Consider the following 15,762-nt stretch of genomic DNA (forward strand, 5'->3'; position numbering starts at 1 on the left):
ATTTTTATCTCAATTCTAGGACAAAAAATAAGGTAAGTTTGTAATTTATCTCATATTTAAATTAGGTCACTTGTTGGCAATATTCAGTACTTCTTAAATAACAAAGACATGATACTACTTCTTTTAAAGATATAATACTCCAGATATACGAATAAAACCCATTGCGAACAATACATCAAATTGGAATATGGAAATTTTGAAAAAAATCAACTCTATACTACACGCTTTAACAGATTTAATAAAACTTCAGAATTCATATTTAAAGAAACATTTAATAGTTATTTACCCAGTTTGATTGAAAATACCCAATAACAAAAATAAATAATTTAATTTAATTTAATAATTTAATTTTTAACTTAACAAGGTAACAAATTTGAATAAATAAATCTATAAAAACAAAAAAGAAAAGACAGAAAAAAATAACTAAACAAACATTTAAATATCTTCTGCAATACACATTGTATAGCGCGTCACAATGCTCGAGACCGCATTTCTAACCGCATCACTATTGTTTAATGCAAGAATATCTTGTCTAATTTTTTCTTAAGGTCATCAACTGTATAGTTATTTCGCGATTTATACACACGATCGTTTAAAGCGTCCCACAAAAAAAGTTCATGGGCGTAAAATCGGTACTTTGCCATTCACGAATTTTTGCCAATTATATTCTTGCTGTTTTTTGGGCCACCTTGTATCAACAATATTAAAATATTTTAGATCTTCAGAGCCAGTAGTCGAAAGGTAAGGTGCGGGATAACTGCGTGGTTTAAAACGTCAAAAATATTGTTATTGAAAAGTAAGTTTTCCTTTATCCAGAACGGAACGTTGAAAATAATCGACAGGAGAAAGCACATATTTAAATTATCGCAAGGCGAGTACATCGTTCCGGAAAAAATTGAAAATATTTACATCCGGTCGCAATACGTCGGCCAGGTATTCGTCCACGGGGAATCCCTAAAGGTAAGCAACGTTTTTTTAACGAAAACAGACATCTAACGCCCCTATTAGTCGTGTATAGTGGCGGTGGTGGTGCCGGACGTGGACGTAATCAAGTGCTGGGCTCAAGAGATGGGCATACCCGGTACATTCAGCGTGCTTTGCAATAATTCCGAGATCAAACGTCTCATCATGGACGATATGATCGCCAAAGGGAAGGAAGCCGGATTGAAATCTTTCGAACAGGTACTTTGTTCATTGCATAACTTCTGAATTGGGCATTACTTTCGTTAATTTTAGGTGAAAGACATATACTTGCATCCAGATCCGTTCAGCGTTCAAAATGGCCTGCTCACACCAACACTGAAGAGCAAACGTCCCCAGCTGAAGGCTTACTTTAAGCCACAGATAGAGGACATGTACAGCAAGCTAGCTTAGATGTAGAATCGTTTCTCGTCGACGTTTTTCTTCTAAGTTCCAGACGACCCAGCACCGCAAATTCTTGCCAGCAATCTCATTTTAAGTAAACATTAAGCGGAACCAATTATTCGGATCTTTTCCGTGGATAATTTTTAGTTCCTTTGGATCATTGTGACCCTCCCCGTTCTAGGAAATTTGACTATCAAATAGGGTTTAAAAAGTTATTTGTTAGGTTAAGTCAACTCCAGGTTTTTTGTGAAAACGCGTCTTGTTGCGAATTAAACAACCCGACGTAGTTACAATTACAGACTGTTTAAATTATTTTTTAGAGATCGCTTTTGCAGTTCGGCAAAGTTCAAAATGCAACTCGCCTTTTTCAAAAATTCGCATCAAAACTCCAAATTGCAAATGGTCCTTTATGTTATTCACGTTGTTATGTATTATTTTCACTTTATCGGTAGAAAATAAAACCTTTACTTACCTTTGCCGTTATTTTATTACTCCGAAAATCCTGGTTCTTAAAATTAATCTTTTTGAGTTCACTCAGCCCTATTTCTAAAGACTTGGGATGAAAAAACTTATACGCAAAGTGGCCGAGAGAAAATACTAGAAATTATTTTTAAATCTCTAGAATGACAGCCAGGAAGATTACCGCATTTTCGAACTTTAATTCCATTTTTTTTAGGTATCTTGCATATTAGGTTTTTAAGAGTTTCTGACTGTGGCAGTCAAGTCATCCAGCTGCACAGTGTTGCCAAACTGCTGTTACTTCGATTTTACCATAAAATTATACAAAATAGTAAATATGCAGTAATCAAGTTCACATCCTTTTATTTTCTCTTTCGCTTTTGAATTTAACGCATAGATTACTATTTAGGAAAAGATAATTGAATATTTAAAATGGGGTTGGTTTGGCCTCAAATATGCACTACTAATACTAAATAAATAAGCAAACTGCAAGATTATCTTTTTTTGGAGTTAAAAAAAGAGGGTGGGCAGATCAATGCATACAAATGTATATAATTAAACTTTATTAGCTAAAATTTACTTCTTGGATTTGGAAGCTTGCTGCGCCTTAAGCACTTTAACAACTATTTTCTGTTCTTCGATAAGAAAGGCGCGTACAATCTTTTCTTTAACACACTTGTGGCAAAGTACACCTCCGTATGCTCTTTTGACGGTCTTCTTGCGCCTGCACAGACGTGACCTTTCCTGTGGCCGTGCCGGGACGATACCCCTCAGTTTATCCTTGCACTGTCCGCATCTCGGGATCTTCTTCGGCTTTTTGAGGTACTGATAAACTAGTTTACCACCAGGAGTTCGTACTCTACAACAAAATGGGAGGTTTACGCATTTGGGGAATGATTACACTTTATTTTTATAACGCCTGCATGATTTCAGCAATAACGAACAACTGGTGTCGTCATACGATGTCAGGACTCTAGCCAATATTTCATCACTATAAGGCATTTGAATGTGTGAAAACGAAAAAACAATTTTGCAGGTTAAGTTAAGGTGGGTTCAAATCACAGTGTTTAAGAAACAAAATAATTGGTCACGATAAATGAGAACTACACAAATGGCCAATTCGTTGACTTACATGCGCCTCCTGTTACTTTTTGTATTGTAGGATAACCGCCGTCTAAACACTAGACGTTGCACCATTTTGGCCTAGAACATACGTAAAAATAAGCAAATCGTGAAAATACGTGTTAATACGGACGGAGCCAATTGTCCGCTTTAAAAAATAATTCAATCCATTCTATAAAATTACGATTTTTGCTGGATGAATTCGGAATTTATTTTATGAAAACTAACCTCCACTGACTAACTTCAAGAAAGAGAGACGCGTTGACAACTGACATCTGTCAATGTTACCCCACCGAAATTTCTGCCGCAGATCTCTGCATAATATCTAGAAAAATAAAATTTTCACTAAAGGAATCTTTTTTCCCAGTATTTTATTAACATTTACTAATATTTCCGCTATCAAACTTCATACAAATGCTACTGATAATAAATGTATGTATGTATGTATAATGAAAACCAAATCTCTTAAACTTATCTTTATCATCGCCATCTAGAAACAACACGATCAAGCCAAACGTTCATAAATCACAAAATCGGCGCAGTGCCTAAAATGGTTTCAATTTTCGAGGATTACGAACAGCAATATTCGGTTTTAACTGCGGAACTAACTGCACAAATAGGCTTATTGACGGCGTCCGCCTCAAGTAAGATTTTTGTGGCTTGTAGGGTGTGCGATTTTGTGGTTCCGTGTATTGTTGCGTTTGTGTTGACAGTCGTTTGTTTCTGTCGTAGAAGACCGCCGTCAGCTGATCTCAAAAATAGAAAAACATGTTGAGGAAGCGCAGGAACTCGTAGGTGGCCAGTTGGCCCTTTTTTCGCTATAAATAAATTTCGATTTCGTTTGTTTAGATCGAACAAATGGATTTGGAGGTTAGGGAAGTTGAGTCATCGAAAAAGCATAGGTGTAAAACCCGGCTAGATTGCTACCGCGCTGAACTCAAGCGGCTAACGTTGGAATACATAAAAGCGCGGTCGGTAAAACAGGAAGCTCTGTATGATAGCGCGGAAGAACTGCGGGATATTCGGATAAATAATGATCAAAAGCAAAAGCTCCTTGATAACGCCGAAACCTTGGAAAGGACGGGTAGGAAATTAAACGACGGGTACAGGGTGGTGGTAGAGACGCAAGAAATCGGCAACCAAGTTCTGCGAGACTTGTCGGATCAAAGAGAAACCATACAGAGATCGAGAGCGCGAGTAGGCTTAGGCGAATTATTGGGTTCGTTTGGGTAATTTCAATTCAATTGTTTTTAGTTACGCGATACGGGCGAAGAATTGAGCAGATCGTCGCGAATTTTGAACTCGATGCTTGTGAGGGCCGTCCAACAGAAAGTGATCCTTTATACAGTGGCGGCGTGCTTTATAGCGTTCATTTGTGTGGGCCTTTATTTTGGTTTCCACGACTAACACGGCATCTGTTGCAACATTGCACCAAAATCACTCCATCGCGTCATAGATATATTTATTGTTATTCATTATTGATATATATGGGTCTGTGTGGGACCTGAGGGGTCTCTGACTCGATAATTTCCAAGACTTGCGTTAAATAAATCATGCGGGTAAGTTTTCCTCATTACCCTACAAATGAAAAAACTACGCGTGGATCTGGTCTCAACATGTAATTACCGTAAAACTGATTTTCTTTTTAAATGTTAATCGACACACTGTTAACTTGTTTTGAGCTAAAGATTTAATAGAATCGGGACATATTCGGAGCAAATACAGTCGAAAAAGTGCCCATCCCTACTGAAAACCATTGAATCGATGAACTGTCAGCGGCCATGTTGATTGTTGGACTTCGGAAGATCTTATTGGTGGCTGTGGCTAAAACCATATAGCTATTGGATAAAATAGTGACCCTACTATGGTAAAGACTGATACTTCTCAGGTGGCTGTGAAGGGATTGATTTTACGCGCATGCATCTACAAATTAAAAAATGAGATGAGAGATGTTAAATGAAAATGTTCTTAATTGCTTTATCGCTTCATAATATGTATTATAAGAATTAGGCAGGTCCTATGAGCGGAAAACGGTTATCACGCAACAGTTGAGATCACTTGAAACGATTTTCATCAAGCGTGGCGATTATTTGACGTTGACACGGTTGTCACAGTAACAAATATGGTAAAGTTACTAAAGTTTGCTTATTTTAAAGTTTTTTCGTGGTCTCTGAATTAATATATATATATATATATATATATATATATATATATATATATATATATATATATATATATATATATATATATATATATATATATATATATATATATATATATATATATATATATATATATATATATAAGCTGTTTTGCGGGTCCTATGAGAATTCCCGCAATAAGAAATAATAATTATGAAAATGTAATTCCAAAATACACGAAGACGACAATTGACGGTTCCTAAAATCACTTCAGAATGTCACAAGAGGAACTTTTGAGGTAGTTAACATATTTGCTTATAATTGAGAATAAACCGAGTGACTAAAGTATATTGTTACTTTAGCCCGCAAGTTCGTACTACTATTGATTTTAAATTTTTTCACAAATAAAGACTTATTTAGTTAACAATCCCATGGGATGTTTACACTGGGTCATGTTTTAACTTTTTTTTATGGAGTTGAGGTTAGGTTAATCAAAATCTCGCGCCCCTCAACTTAAGTTCCATTCGCTGCATAGGCTAGGGCTCTATACATAGTGGCCATTGAATTCCAAAAAAGTTATTCAAAATTTGTAGACTTCCTTCTCGTTTTGGCTAGAAATAAACATTGAATTTTTTTTAACAATTGTAAAATTTATTCCGGCCGCCATTTGTTAAACTGTTTTATTTTCAACATCTCATGACGTCACTACGTTGCCGGCGCCTATGGCGGCGTGAAAATAAAAAACCTCGCTCACTTGATAATTATATTAACTCTTTCAACGCGATACACACCATATAAACAATACCTAATACAAAAAAAATCATTTCAACGAATTAAAAAAAAAATTACACCGGGCTCAACTCAAGCAACGATTCGTCGAACAGTTTATGATCTCGGTGAGGCAACGCCCGAACTCCTCGATTATCTGTTTCTTCGTCACCTCCTCGTCTTGCATGATGGAGTCCGCGTCCTCGGATATCGTCAGCAGGCACTGACACGTCGCCTCGATCACGTCGTCCGTGATGAAATTCAGCGTTTGTTTCCTGAAAATAATCGGGCGTGACGCCAAAAGTTGAGCGCGCGCGCAAACCCACCTCAGGTTCGGCGTCTTCCTCAAACGGTTGGTCGCGTCTTGGCGATGCGGCAAAATCCTCCTGTAGACGCGTTCGGGCAGCGAGGCGCTGTTCGACTTTTCCAAAATGTTCGGCACCCTCGCGCTCCTCTTGTCCATGCTGTCTTCGATGTTACGGCACCCGATGCACTTGCAGTTGTTGGAGCACGCGATTTTCGCCTGAAAACGTCCATTGCGATGTCAGTGACTTGTGGCAACGTCGCGAGTCAAAAATTCTGCTCTCACATTGACGAATCATAGAAAAACTTGATAAGTTTCGGCAAACACTGGTGGTTATTCGTCGAGAATATTTAAAAACGACGCTATATCGAACAAACACAGCCGGACATTTTTTTTCGTGAATATCAACATTTTTTTAGAGAGAAACATGGGATCTCGAAATGCTGTGAGACGCAGCAAATATGTCGGGAAATATTAGAAGATTCCGTTAGTTTTAACTATAGGAAAAAAGTATTTTGCCTCAAATATTTGTCTTCTCTTCTGTTTCAGGAAAAAGACTGGCGAGTTAATTCGACATACAGGTTTACAATAATATCTAGGGGAAAACAAAGGAGAGTCAGGAAATGTAAGTCCAGGAATGCATACGAAAATATTCTCTTAAGTCAGGAAATTCTACAAAGCACAACTATCGATTCTCTCTGTTTATAAAAAAGAAAAGTCGCTAAATTCGGTATATTTGGAGTCAGAAATCATCGTCACGAAAGACTGCGTAAATGTAAAACCAGGAACGCACATGAAAATATTCTTTCAAGCCAGGAAATTCGAAAAGGCGTAACTATCGATTCTCTCTATTTATGAAAAAGAAAATTCGCTGAATTCGGCATATTTGGAGTCCGAAAACACTGATTGACATAGACATAGACATTGACTGAGCAAATGTAAATCCAGGAACGCATATGAAAATATTCTTTCAAGCCAGGAAATTCGAAAAGGCGTAACTATCGATTCTCTCTATTTATGAAAAAGAAAATTCGCTGAATTCGGCATATTTGGAGTCCGAAAACACTGATTGACATAGACATAGACATTGACTGAGCAAATGTAAATCCAGGAACGCATATGAAAATATTCTTTCAAGCCAGGAAATTCCAAAAAGGCATAACTATCGATTCTCTCTATTTATGAAAAAGGAAATTCGCTGAATTCGGCATATTTGGAGTCCGAAAACACTGATTGACATAGACATAGACATTGACTGAGCAAATGTAAATCCAGGAACGCATATGAAAATATTCTTTCAAGCCAGGAAATTCCAAAAAGGCATAACTATCGATTCTCTCTATTTATGAAAAAGAAAATTCGCTGAATTCGGCATATTTGGAGTCCGAAAACACTGATTGACATAGACATAGACATTGACTGAGCAAATGTAAATCCAGGAACGCATATGAAAATATTCTTTCAAGCCAGGAAATTCCAAAAAGGCATAACTATCGATTCTCTCTATTTATGAAAAAGGAAATTCGCTGAATTCGGCATATTTGGAGTCCGAAAACACTGATTCACATACGAAACCGCCAGCGTCAAGAAAGACTGAGCAAATGTAAATCCAGGAACGCATATGAAAATATTCTTTAAAGCTAGGATATTCGACAAAGCACAATTATCGATTCTCTCTGTTTATAAAAAAGAAAAGTCGCTGAATTCGGCATATTTGGAGTCAGAAAACACTGGATTCACATACGAAACCACCGGCGTCAAGAAAGACTGAGCAAATGTAAATCCAGGAATGCATATGAAAATATTCTCTTAAGTCAGGAAATTCGACAAAGCACAACTATCGATTCTCTCTGTTTATAAAAAAGAAAAGTCGCTAAATTCGGTATATTTGGAGTCAGAAATCATCGATTCACATACGAAACAAGCAGCGTCACGAAAGACTGCGTAAATGTAAATCCAGGAACGCATATGAAAATATTCTTTCAAGCCAGGAAATTCGAAAAGGCATAACTATCGATTCTCTCTATTTATGAAAAAGGAAATTCGCTGAATTCGGCATATTTGGAGTCCGAAAACACTGATTCACATACGAAACCACCGGCGTCAAGAAAGACTGAGCAAATGTAAATCCAGGAACGCATACGAAAATATTCTTTCAAGCCAGGAAATTCGAAAAGGCATAACTATCGATTCTCTCTATTTATAAAAAAGGAAATTCGCTGAATTCGGCATATTTGGAGTCCGAAAACACTGATTCACATACGAAACCGCCAGCGTCAAGAAAGACTGAGCAAATGTAAATCCAGGAACGCATATGAAAATATTCTTTTAAGTCAGGAAATTCGACAAAGCATAACTATCAATGCTCTCTTCTTATCAAAAATAAAAGTCGATGAATTCGGAATATTTGGAGTCAAACAATGCTGATTCATAAGTGGAACCAGCAACGAGTAAAAATGTAGCAGGAAACACTCGGAAGCATCACGAAAATGTTGTTTCATGTTTGGAAAAGTCCCAGGGCGTACCTCGTAACATTCGCAGTAGTTCTTCAGACACCCGGACCTCTTGCAGTTGCACCCCTTGGTGTGTTTCCTCAACACGTCGCCTGTCGTGTCCTTCGCCTTGCCGATTTTCGGCCTAAAGGCGTTCGGGTTGCGTTCGAGGCACGCCTTGATCGCCCTGTTGCGATGCTCTTCGTTTTCCAAGTTGTTGAAGCAATTCATGCAGTTGCACATGAAACAAAATTCGCCGTTCGCGAAGCAGTCGCAGTACAGCTTCAGGCACTGCGATTTGGTGCAGTTGCACGGCTTCCGCGGCCTAATGCCGTTCGGGTCGGCGGTGTCGTTGGCGGCGCCAGCGGGGGCGGGCGGCGAAACGCCGCCCTCGGACGCGCCGAGCGTCCCAGGCGTCGTCGACGTCGCCTTGGGCACGTTGGTTTGGGGGACGGCGGCGTGTTTTATCTGCGGTATGGCCACCTTCGACACCTGAAACAGCGTCGTCACGTTAAGGGTGAAACGGGGGGGGAGGACGGCGACGGGAAATGTCACGAAACTTCTCGAAAAAAATGTCGAAATGTGCCGAAAAAGCGAGTGTATCGAGTTGAAAATGATTGCGATGTTTTTGAAAATGCAAAATGATACGCTAAAGTTACAAAGTATGTTAAAACTGTTTACAAATATATCAGCAGATTGCTGAAAAAGTGCGCATGCCAGACTGAAAATGGTCGCAATGTTTTTGAAAATGTCTGAACTGTCATAAAAACCTAAAGAATGTCTGAAATCGGATGACACTGCGTGTGGTGCCCTCAAATCGTAAGAAATATGATGAAAAATACGCACGGTGTACTGAAAACGAGCCGAATATGTTAGAAAACGTCTTGTACTGAAAATTTACGAAAATGAATTAAAAAAGAGCTATTGCAAATTTTATTTGCGTAAATAGCCCAAAAAGAAGCGGCAAATAATTGCAAAATTTTTGAAATATCACGGAAATCTTTGAACAATACACGAGGTGTGTTCAAAAAGTAAGGTGACATTTAAGTTTTATGAAAAAGTATTTATTTATTTATAAAAATTAAGCTTGCCCCCTTCAAAGTAATCCCTAATACATATAATACACTTTTTCCAATCATCGAAGGTATAGCCTTGTGTTCTTCCAGCGAGTCTTTTTTTATTTCCTCTCTCGTTCCCAACCTCCTTCCTTTCATGAGTTTCTTGAGTTTTGGGAACAGGAAAAAGTACCAGGGGGCCATATCCGGTGAATATGGCGGCTGCCGCATGATTCTGGTTTTGTTTTTGGCCAAAAAGTTAGACACAAGCAACGATTAGTGAGCAGGCGCATTATCGTTATGCAAAATCCATGAATTGTTTTCCCAAAATTCCAGACGTTTTCTTCTTATTGCTTCTCGTAAACGGCGCATAACTTCAAGACAATACTCTTTATTGAGTGTACGACCTTGTGGTATGAACTCTTGATGTAATACGCCACGATAATCAAAGAAAACATTTTTCTGGGTTTTGCAGCAGTGTATTCCAGTTTTTTACATAAAATTTTATGCAAATTCTTTGTTTCATTTTTTTAAAGCAAAAAATAGTACACAAAACACGCACAAAAAAAGTAAAGGTGCAGACTGGCTGAAACTGTGAACATATGTTAGACACCTGTGTATCAACATAACAAAAAAAATATTTCTGAACACACCTCGTATGCAGGGAAATCGAAAAGTAGACCCAGATTTTGAGGGGCGACCCCTAGTTAAAAAATACGATTTTTTTTTAAACCGGAAACGCAAAGATGCAGGGTGTTAAATTGGAAAAAATATATTTAAACAAATAGTAGTAGATTAAAATTATTAAGTCCAGTGGCGTCCATAACACTACAACAAATGTTGTAAATATCCTCCATTCATTTCCGTACAACTTCTCAATCGATGAATCATTGAACTTGAGCTAAAATGGGAGATTTATTTCTTACCTCCTCGCAAGGATTTACGATTTTATTTCTTAATTCTTCGATTGTTTCTATGGGAATAGCGTAAATCTTCGCCTCGTCCCCACAAGCAAAAATGTAATGACTTTAAGTCAGGGGATTGGGCCAATCCATTGCTTAATCTTAAGGACAAAAAGGAAAAGAAAGTGACATGAAAAAAATCAACAAGCGAAGAAGCTAAATCAAAACAAAAAATACTAAAGTTATAAAAAAGGCAGCGGCGTACATTTTGTTGGCAATAAAATTCGGTAAGATGCCGCTGAGACGCCACTGGGCTGCAAAATTTTAATCTAGAACGACTTAATACACCAAATAACGTTGCCAAATTTCAGCCGAATCGGGTGAATATTTGTTTAGATATCGATAAAAAATATAACAAGAAATCGCCCCATAAATGTTTTTGAAAATATCTGAAATGTAATAAAAATCCGTAAAAAAGAGATTTCAAAGCTTATTTGAGCAAATTTCTTAAAAATGTCGCGGAAATGTAAAAAAATATCTGAAAAATGATCGAAATGCTTTTAAAAACATCTGAAATGTAATGAAAGTCTATAAAAAAGAGATTTCAAAGCTTATTTCTGCAAATTTCTGAAAAAATGTGGCAAAAATGTAAAAAAAAATATCTGAAAAATGATTGAAATATTTTTAAAAACATCTGAAATGTAATGAAAGTCTATAAAAACGAGGTTTTAAAGCTTATTTCTGCAAATTTCTGAAAAAAATGTTTCGAAAATGTAAAAAAATATCGGAAAAATGATTGAAATGTTTTTAAAAACATCTGAAGTGTAATGAAAGTCTATAAAAAATAGACATCAAAGCTTATTTGTGCAAATTTCTGAAAAATATCACCGAAATGTAAAAAATATCTGAAAAATGATCGAAATATTTTTAACATCTGAAATGTAATGAAAGGCCATAAAAAAAGATTTCAAAGCTTATTTCTGCAAAAAAAAAATGATCGAAATGTTTTTAAAAACATCTGAAGTGTAATGAAAGTCCAAGAAAAAGAGTTTTTAAAGCTTATTTGTGCAAATTTCTGAAAAATGTCGCGGAAATGTAAAATAATATCGAAAAAATGATCGAAATGGTTTTAAAAACATCTGAAATGTAATGAAAGTCTATAAAAAAAGCGATTTCAAGGCTTATTTCTGCAAATTTCTGAAAAAATGTGACGAAATTGTAAAAAAAATCTGAAAAATGATCGAAATGTTTTTTGAAAACATCTGAAATGTAATGAAAGTCTACAAAAATGTCTGAAACGGAGTGAATAGTATGTGGCTGGTGCTGAAAATGGTGTGGATGTGTTCGAGGCCTACTGAATATTTACAAAAATTGCTTTAAAATGGTGATCATTGCTTTATGTTTGCGAATTGCTGAAACAATACGTGTGAAATATGCTGAAAATTATAGTGTTAAATGTAATCTTCGAGGATGTCTTCCTGAAAACTACGCAATAATTTTCACCTGCAACTGAGTGGCCAAATTGAAGGCGGGCACCACCACCACCTGTTCTGCGGATGTGGCGATTTTGTTTACCTGAATGGCGGGCTTGATGCTAATGGGTTTCGGAGCGATTTTGCCCGTCGCACTGACCGACGGCTGAAAAAGGAGGGGGATTTGTATCCATTTCCTTAATCTATTATTATTGTTATTTCTTGGATTAATATACGATTACAGTTTAATGTTTTCTTATTTTCTTGGGACTCTCTGAAAGACAATTTCCGAAAAGCGTTCGAATTATTTACTTACGAAGTTTCAATCATTAATGTTCGCCTTCGTAAGAATCTAAAATAAAGTTATAAATAATAACATGCGCTAAAGTTAAGTGAGAAAGTAGTTATAACGTCCGACTTAACGTTTGCTTTATTATTAAGAATTTATTACATTTTTTATATATTTTTTCCATTTGGGTACGGTTTTTTTGGGCTAAAATGTTCGAGAAATGCTCTGTTTTAAAATTTGATATTGTTATCAGTTTTTACTTTCTTTTACATTAAAAAGGCACTTTTAAGGTATAACTATTTATCGAATCAGAGAATGATGACGGATGTAAATTTTCATTTCATTTCATTTTCATATGGGGTTACACATTTTTTCTAACTCAGCTTCTAACTTTTAAAATTTACAACTATAGAGTTTGGTTTTGTTCTATTTACTTATTTCGCATACTGTAAACGTAGATAATTTGTATTAAATAAAAAAAAGAATTTCATATCTCGGGTCACTACCCTTTAATTTGTTAGTCACATACGAGGGTCGCTTGAAAAGTTTCCGACCTCGTCCTAAAAGCTAGTGATTGTAGTTGCGTGCACTTCTTGATAGTTACTTACGTTAGACCAAAAAGGTGTTCGAATGAACGTTTCCAACGCTTTGTTAGAGCAGTTTAGGCGCAATAAATCTGAGTTATGGCACCGATTCATTACTCTAGATGAAACTTGGATACACTCTTTTAATGCCCGAATCAAAAATATAGTCAAAACAGTGCACTTCGAAGAGGGAACCGATTCCGAAAAAAGCAAAAACAATTTTTTCGGAGTCATCTTAATCGATTACTTTCAAGAAGGAAAAATTTTGCAAAAAAGATCTGTTTCACCCGGACAGTGATCGCCATGGGGATAGTCCTCGAATTGCGGTTCGAACTGCTTGACCATGCGTCTTACTCACCAGATCTAGTCCAAGCGACTTCTTTTTGAAAACTGCGCTCGGAGGAGAAACATTTTCGTCAAATGAGGAGGCAATCACCTTCGTGAACAATCATTTTGCAGAGAAAAGGGCTGAATACTATTTGGACGGGATAAAGAGATGAGAGCATCGCAAGGATACTATATAGAAAAAAATATGAGAAAAAAATGTCTTGTATCATTGTTACGTAGGCAACTTTTCAAGTGGCCTCCGTAGATAGAACGCTTTCTAGGCTTCATTAGAAAAACAACATCAGACTTCACAAGAATTTATGGTATTAGAACACTATGCTGTTGACAGTCTGGAATCTTCAGTGATATTCATAGGATCGAGCCAGTACAAAGAAATTATTGACTTAAGGACATTCTCCTCTGTGACGGGTACGCTATGACTTTAAATTGCTACAGGAAAAATTTGAACTAAAGATATTGATATATGGTTGATTTTCCAATATTGTTTTCTTCATTGATTCAATGAGTTTCATCCAGAAAAATGAAAAATGAAAAAAAAATGAAAATAATTTTTTTTAACCCAATACAGAGGCGTACGGTTAAAAATTAATTCAATTAATTTTGCAGCTTTAGTTTACAGTTTGCAGCCTTCTCAAATAGTTAACTTCTAATATAATTTTTTTCCTCAAATAAGCGCCGTAGCAAAACCGCAGATCGTAAAAGATTTACCCTTTTAATTTTCCTAAACTAAGACCTGTCGTAAAAAGCTAACTAATCTCGCCGTTTTTTTAGGGACTCCGACGACCGGTAATATCGAGTTTTCATAAAAATGACAAACTTTTCTTTTTCGGAGAATCAAAAAGAATATAAAAATACCTTCGCCTCCGCCAAAACGCCACTCGGATTCGCCAAGGTTGTCTTCACCGCATTGGTGATGGTCACCAGACCCGCACTAGACTGCGCAGACGACGCACTCACGAACTTGATATACTGCATCTGTAACACGCGCGCGCAAATAAGCCCCGCCCCATCCCGAAAACCCCGCCCAAATTCTCACCCCTTTTCCGGGTATGTTGATCTGGTGGATATTACCGGTCTGCAAGGCCTGATTCCCGGTCATCTGGATCAGGTGACCCCCAGGTAGAATCGTCTGTGCCCCAGACGCGTTCTTGAAGATGATCCTCTGCGCGGGTTTAGCAGCCCCCATGCTCGTCGCCGGAAGAATCTTGGTAGGTTGCTTCAGCTGGTTCACGGTTATCGTTTTCGTAGTACCCGTCGTCAACACCTGGGCCGGACTCAGCTGCGGCACTATCTTGATAGTTTTCTGCTGGTTCTTGTTGATCAACACTGTCTGCTTGTTGATGGCGGCCTGCGTCTGCGGCAGGAACTTGGCGTTGGTCAACAATCCCATCTCCTGGGCCTGCTGCAAAGTAATAGTCTTCGTCGGACTCTGCATCAGTTTGACCTGTTGCTGATCGGGCTTCTGTATCACCATAAACTGTTGCCCGGGCTTCGCGAAAGTTATCGGTTTTGATAACGTCACGGGTTTCGTGATGGTTTTCTGACCGGTCGTCACGATCTTTTTCATAACGACCGGCTTCTGCTGCACCAACGAGATATTCCCGCCCTGGGTCGATATGGTTTTCACTGTAGGTTTTATGGTGAGTGGTCTGCTTATGGCGTAGTTTGCTAGGCTCAGTTCTTGTCCCTGCGGCGACACCAGTTTGATGGTCTGACCCGCGGTACCGCCTTGCAACAGCAACAACTGTTGCCCGGCCATTGGTTTCACCGCTATGGGAATTTGCTTTGGTTTTGGAGCGATGGTGAGTGGCCTCAGAGGTGGAACCGTCACCGGTTTCTTAACGTCTGGCAGAATGATCTCGGGTGAACGGGACGTCTGATCCTCCGTCTCAATCTCCACCTCCTGAGGCTCGATTTCCGTCTCTACTATCTCCTCTTCGTGCTCAATCTCCTCTTCCGTGCCGATAATCAACTCTTGCTCTGCAATTTTGGACCGTTAATTTAAATTATACCAATAGCGTGTTTTGTATTCCTATGTTCTACCCACCACATGTGTCTCCTTCCATAGCGCACGATGTCGCTTGGTTTGCTGAAACTGGACAGGGCGTGCGAAATTAAAGAATATCAGAGAGCTTTTGAAAAGCCTGCAAACCGTGAGTTACAAAGCATTTTCAGAGCGCAGAAAATGCGCTTGGTTTTCCAACGCCTGCTTTAACAGGACGAATTAAAGTATGCCGTGAAATCATAGCGCAGATTCAAAAGGTTTGCCATACAAGCTTATACGCCTTTCAAATTATTACGGTGATACGAAAACCAGGGAAAACAAACAATTGAACAGTTTTACGACGGGCTGCGGGACTCGATAATTACAATTCGACACATTTTAAGGAATACGACATGTTTTTAAAATAAAGCAGAGATTTTTTTAAATTCGACAAACATTCAAAACACCATAGTTAAA

The 15,762-nt window shown here is 37.8% G+C and overlaps 4 protein-coding genes across 7 annotated transcripts in view; 2 read left to right on the plus strand and 2 right to left on the minus strand.

The window, feature by feature from the left end:
- Window positions 1–1,840, plus strand: part of LOC132698987 (long-chain-fatty-acid--CoA ligase 1) — a 31,962-nt gene extending 30,122 nt beyond the window's left edge. For all 3 annotated transcript variants that reach the window (XM_060665355.1, XM_060665357.1, XM_060665358.1), the window contains 3 exons: window positions 817–960; window positions 1,009–1,182; window positions 1,237–1,840. In XM_060665355.1, coding sequence (XP_060521338.1) covers window positions 817–960; window positions 1,009–1,182; window positions 1,237–1,374 — 456 coding nt within the window. In that variant the 3' untranslated portion in view covers window positions 1,375–1,840. The remainder of the gene's footprint in view (window positions 1–816; window positions 961–1,008; window positions 1,183–1,236) is intronic.
- Window positions 1,841–2,374: 534 nt separating this feature from the next.
- Window positions 2,375–3,312, minus strand: LOC132699117 (large ribosomal subunit protein eL34-like). The gene is made up of 3 exons (XM_060665627.1): window positions 3,175–3,312; window positions 2,957–3,027; window positions 2,375–2,683 (listed from the first exon to the last, which is right to left on the minus strand). The coding sequence occupies exons 2-3, from the start codon at window positions 3,019–3,021 to the stop codon at window positions 2,401–2,403; spliced, it is 348 nt and encodes a 115-aa protein (XP_060521610.1). The 5' UTR covers window positions 3,022–3,027; window positions 3,175–3,312; the 3' UTR covers window positions 2,375–2,400.
- LOC132699116 (vesicle transport through interaction with t-SNAREs homolog 1A) lies at window positions 3,248–5,103 on the plus strand. The gene is made up of 5 exons (XM_060665626.1): window positions 3,248–3,378; window positions 3,441–3,590; window positions 3,679–3,737; window positions 3,796–4,143; window positions 4,201–5,103. The coding sequence occupies exons 2-5, from the start codon at window positions 3,497–3,499 to the stop codon at window positions 4,351–4,353; spliced, it is 654 nt and encodes a 217-aa protein (XP_060521609.1). The 5' UTR covers window positions 3,248–3,378; window positions 3,441–3,496; the 3' UTR covers window positions 4,354–5,103.
- Window positions 5,104–5,836: 733 nt separating this feature from the next.
- Window positions 5,837–15,744, minus strand: LOC132699626 (protein lin-54 homolog). Of its 2 annotated transcripts, none has more exons than XM_060666447.1 (7): window positions 15,349–15,744; window positions 14,338–15,281; window positions 14,157–14,276; window positions 12,184–12,246; window positions 8,685–9,143; window positions 6,182–6,378; window positions 5,837–6,130 (listed from the first exon to the last, which is right to left on the minus strand). In XM_060666447.1, the coding sequence occupies exons 1-7, from the start codon at window positions 15,365–15,367 to the stop codon at window positions 5,944–5,946; spliced, it is 1,989 nt and encodes a 662-aa protein (XP_060522430.1). In that variant the 5' UTR covers window positions 15,368–15,744; the 3' UTR covers window positions 5,837–5,943. The 2 variants fall into 2 exon arrangements, with proteins under 2 accessions (XP_060522430.1, XP_060522429.1); XM_060666446.1 differs by having other exon boundaries at window positions 12,112–12,246.
- Window positions 15,745–15,762: the final 18 nt, after the last annotated feature.

This window comes from Cylas formicarius, unplaced genomic scaffold (genome assembly GCF_029955315.1).
Source record: "Cylas formicarius isolate icCylForm1 unplaced genomic scaffold, icCylForm1.1 PGA_scaffold_3__17_contigs__length_32017465, whole genome shotgun sequence".
Taxonomy (NCBI): Eukaryota; Metazoa; Arthropoda; class Insecta; order Coleoptera; family Brentidae; genus Cylas; species Cylas formicarius.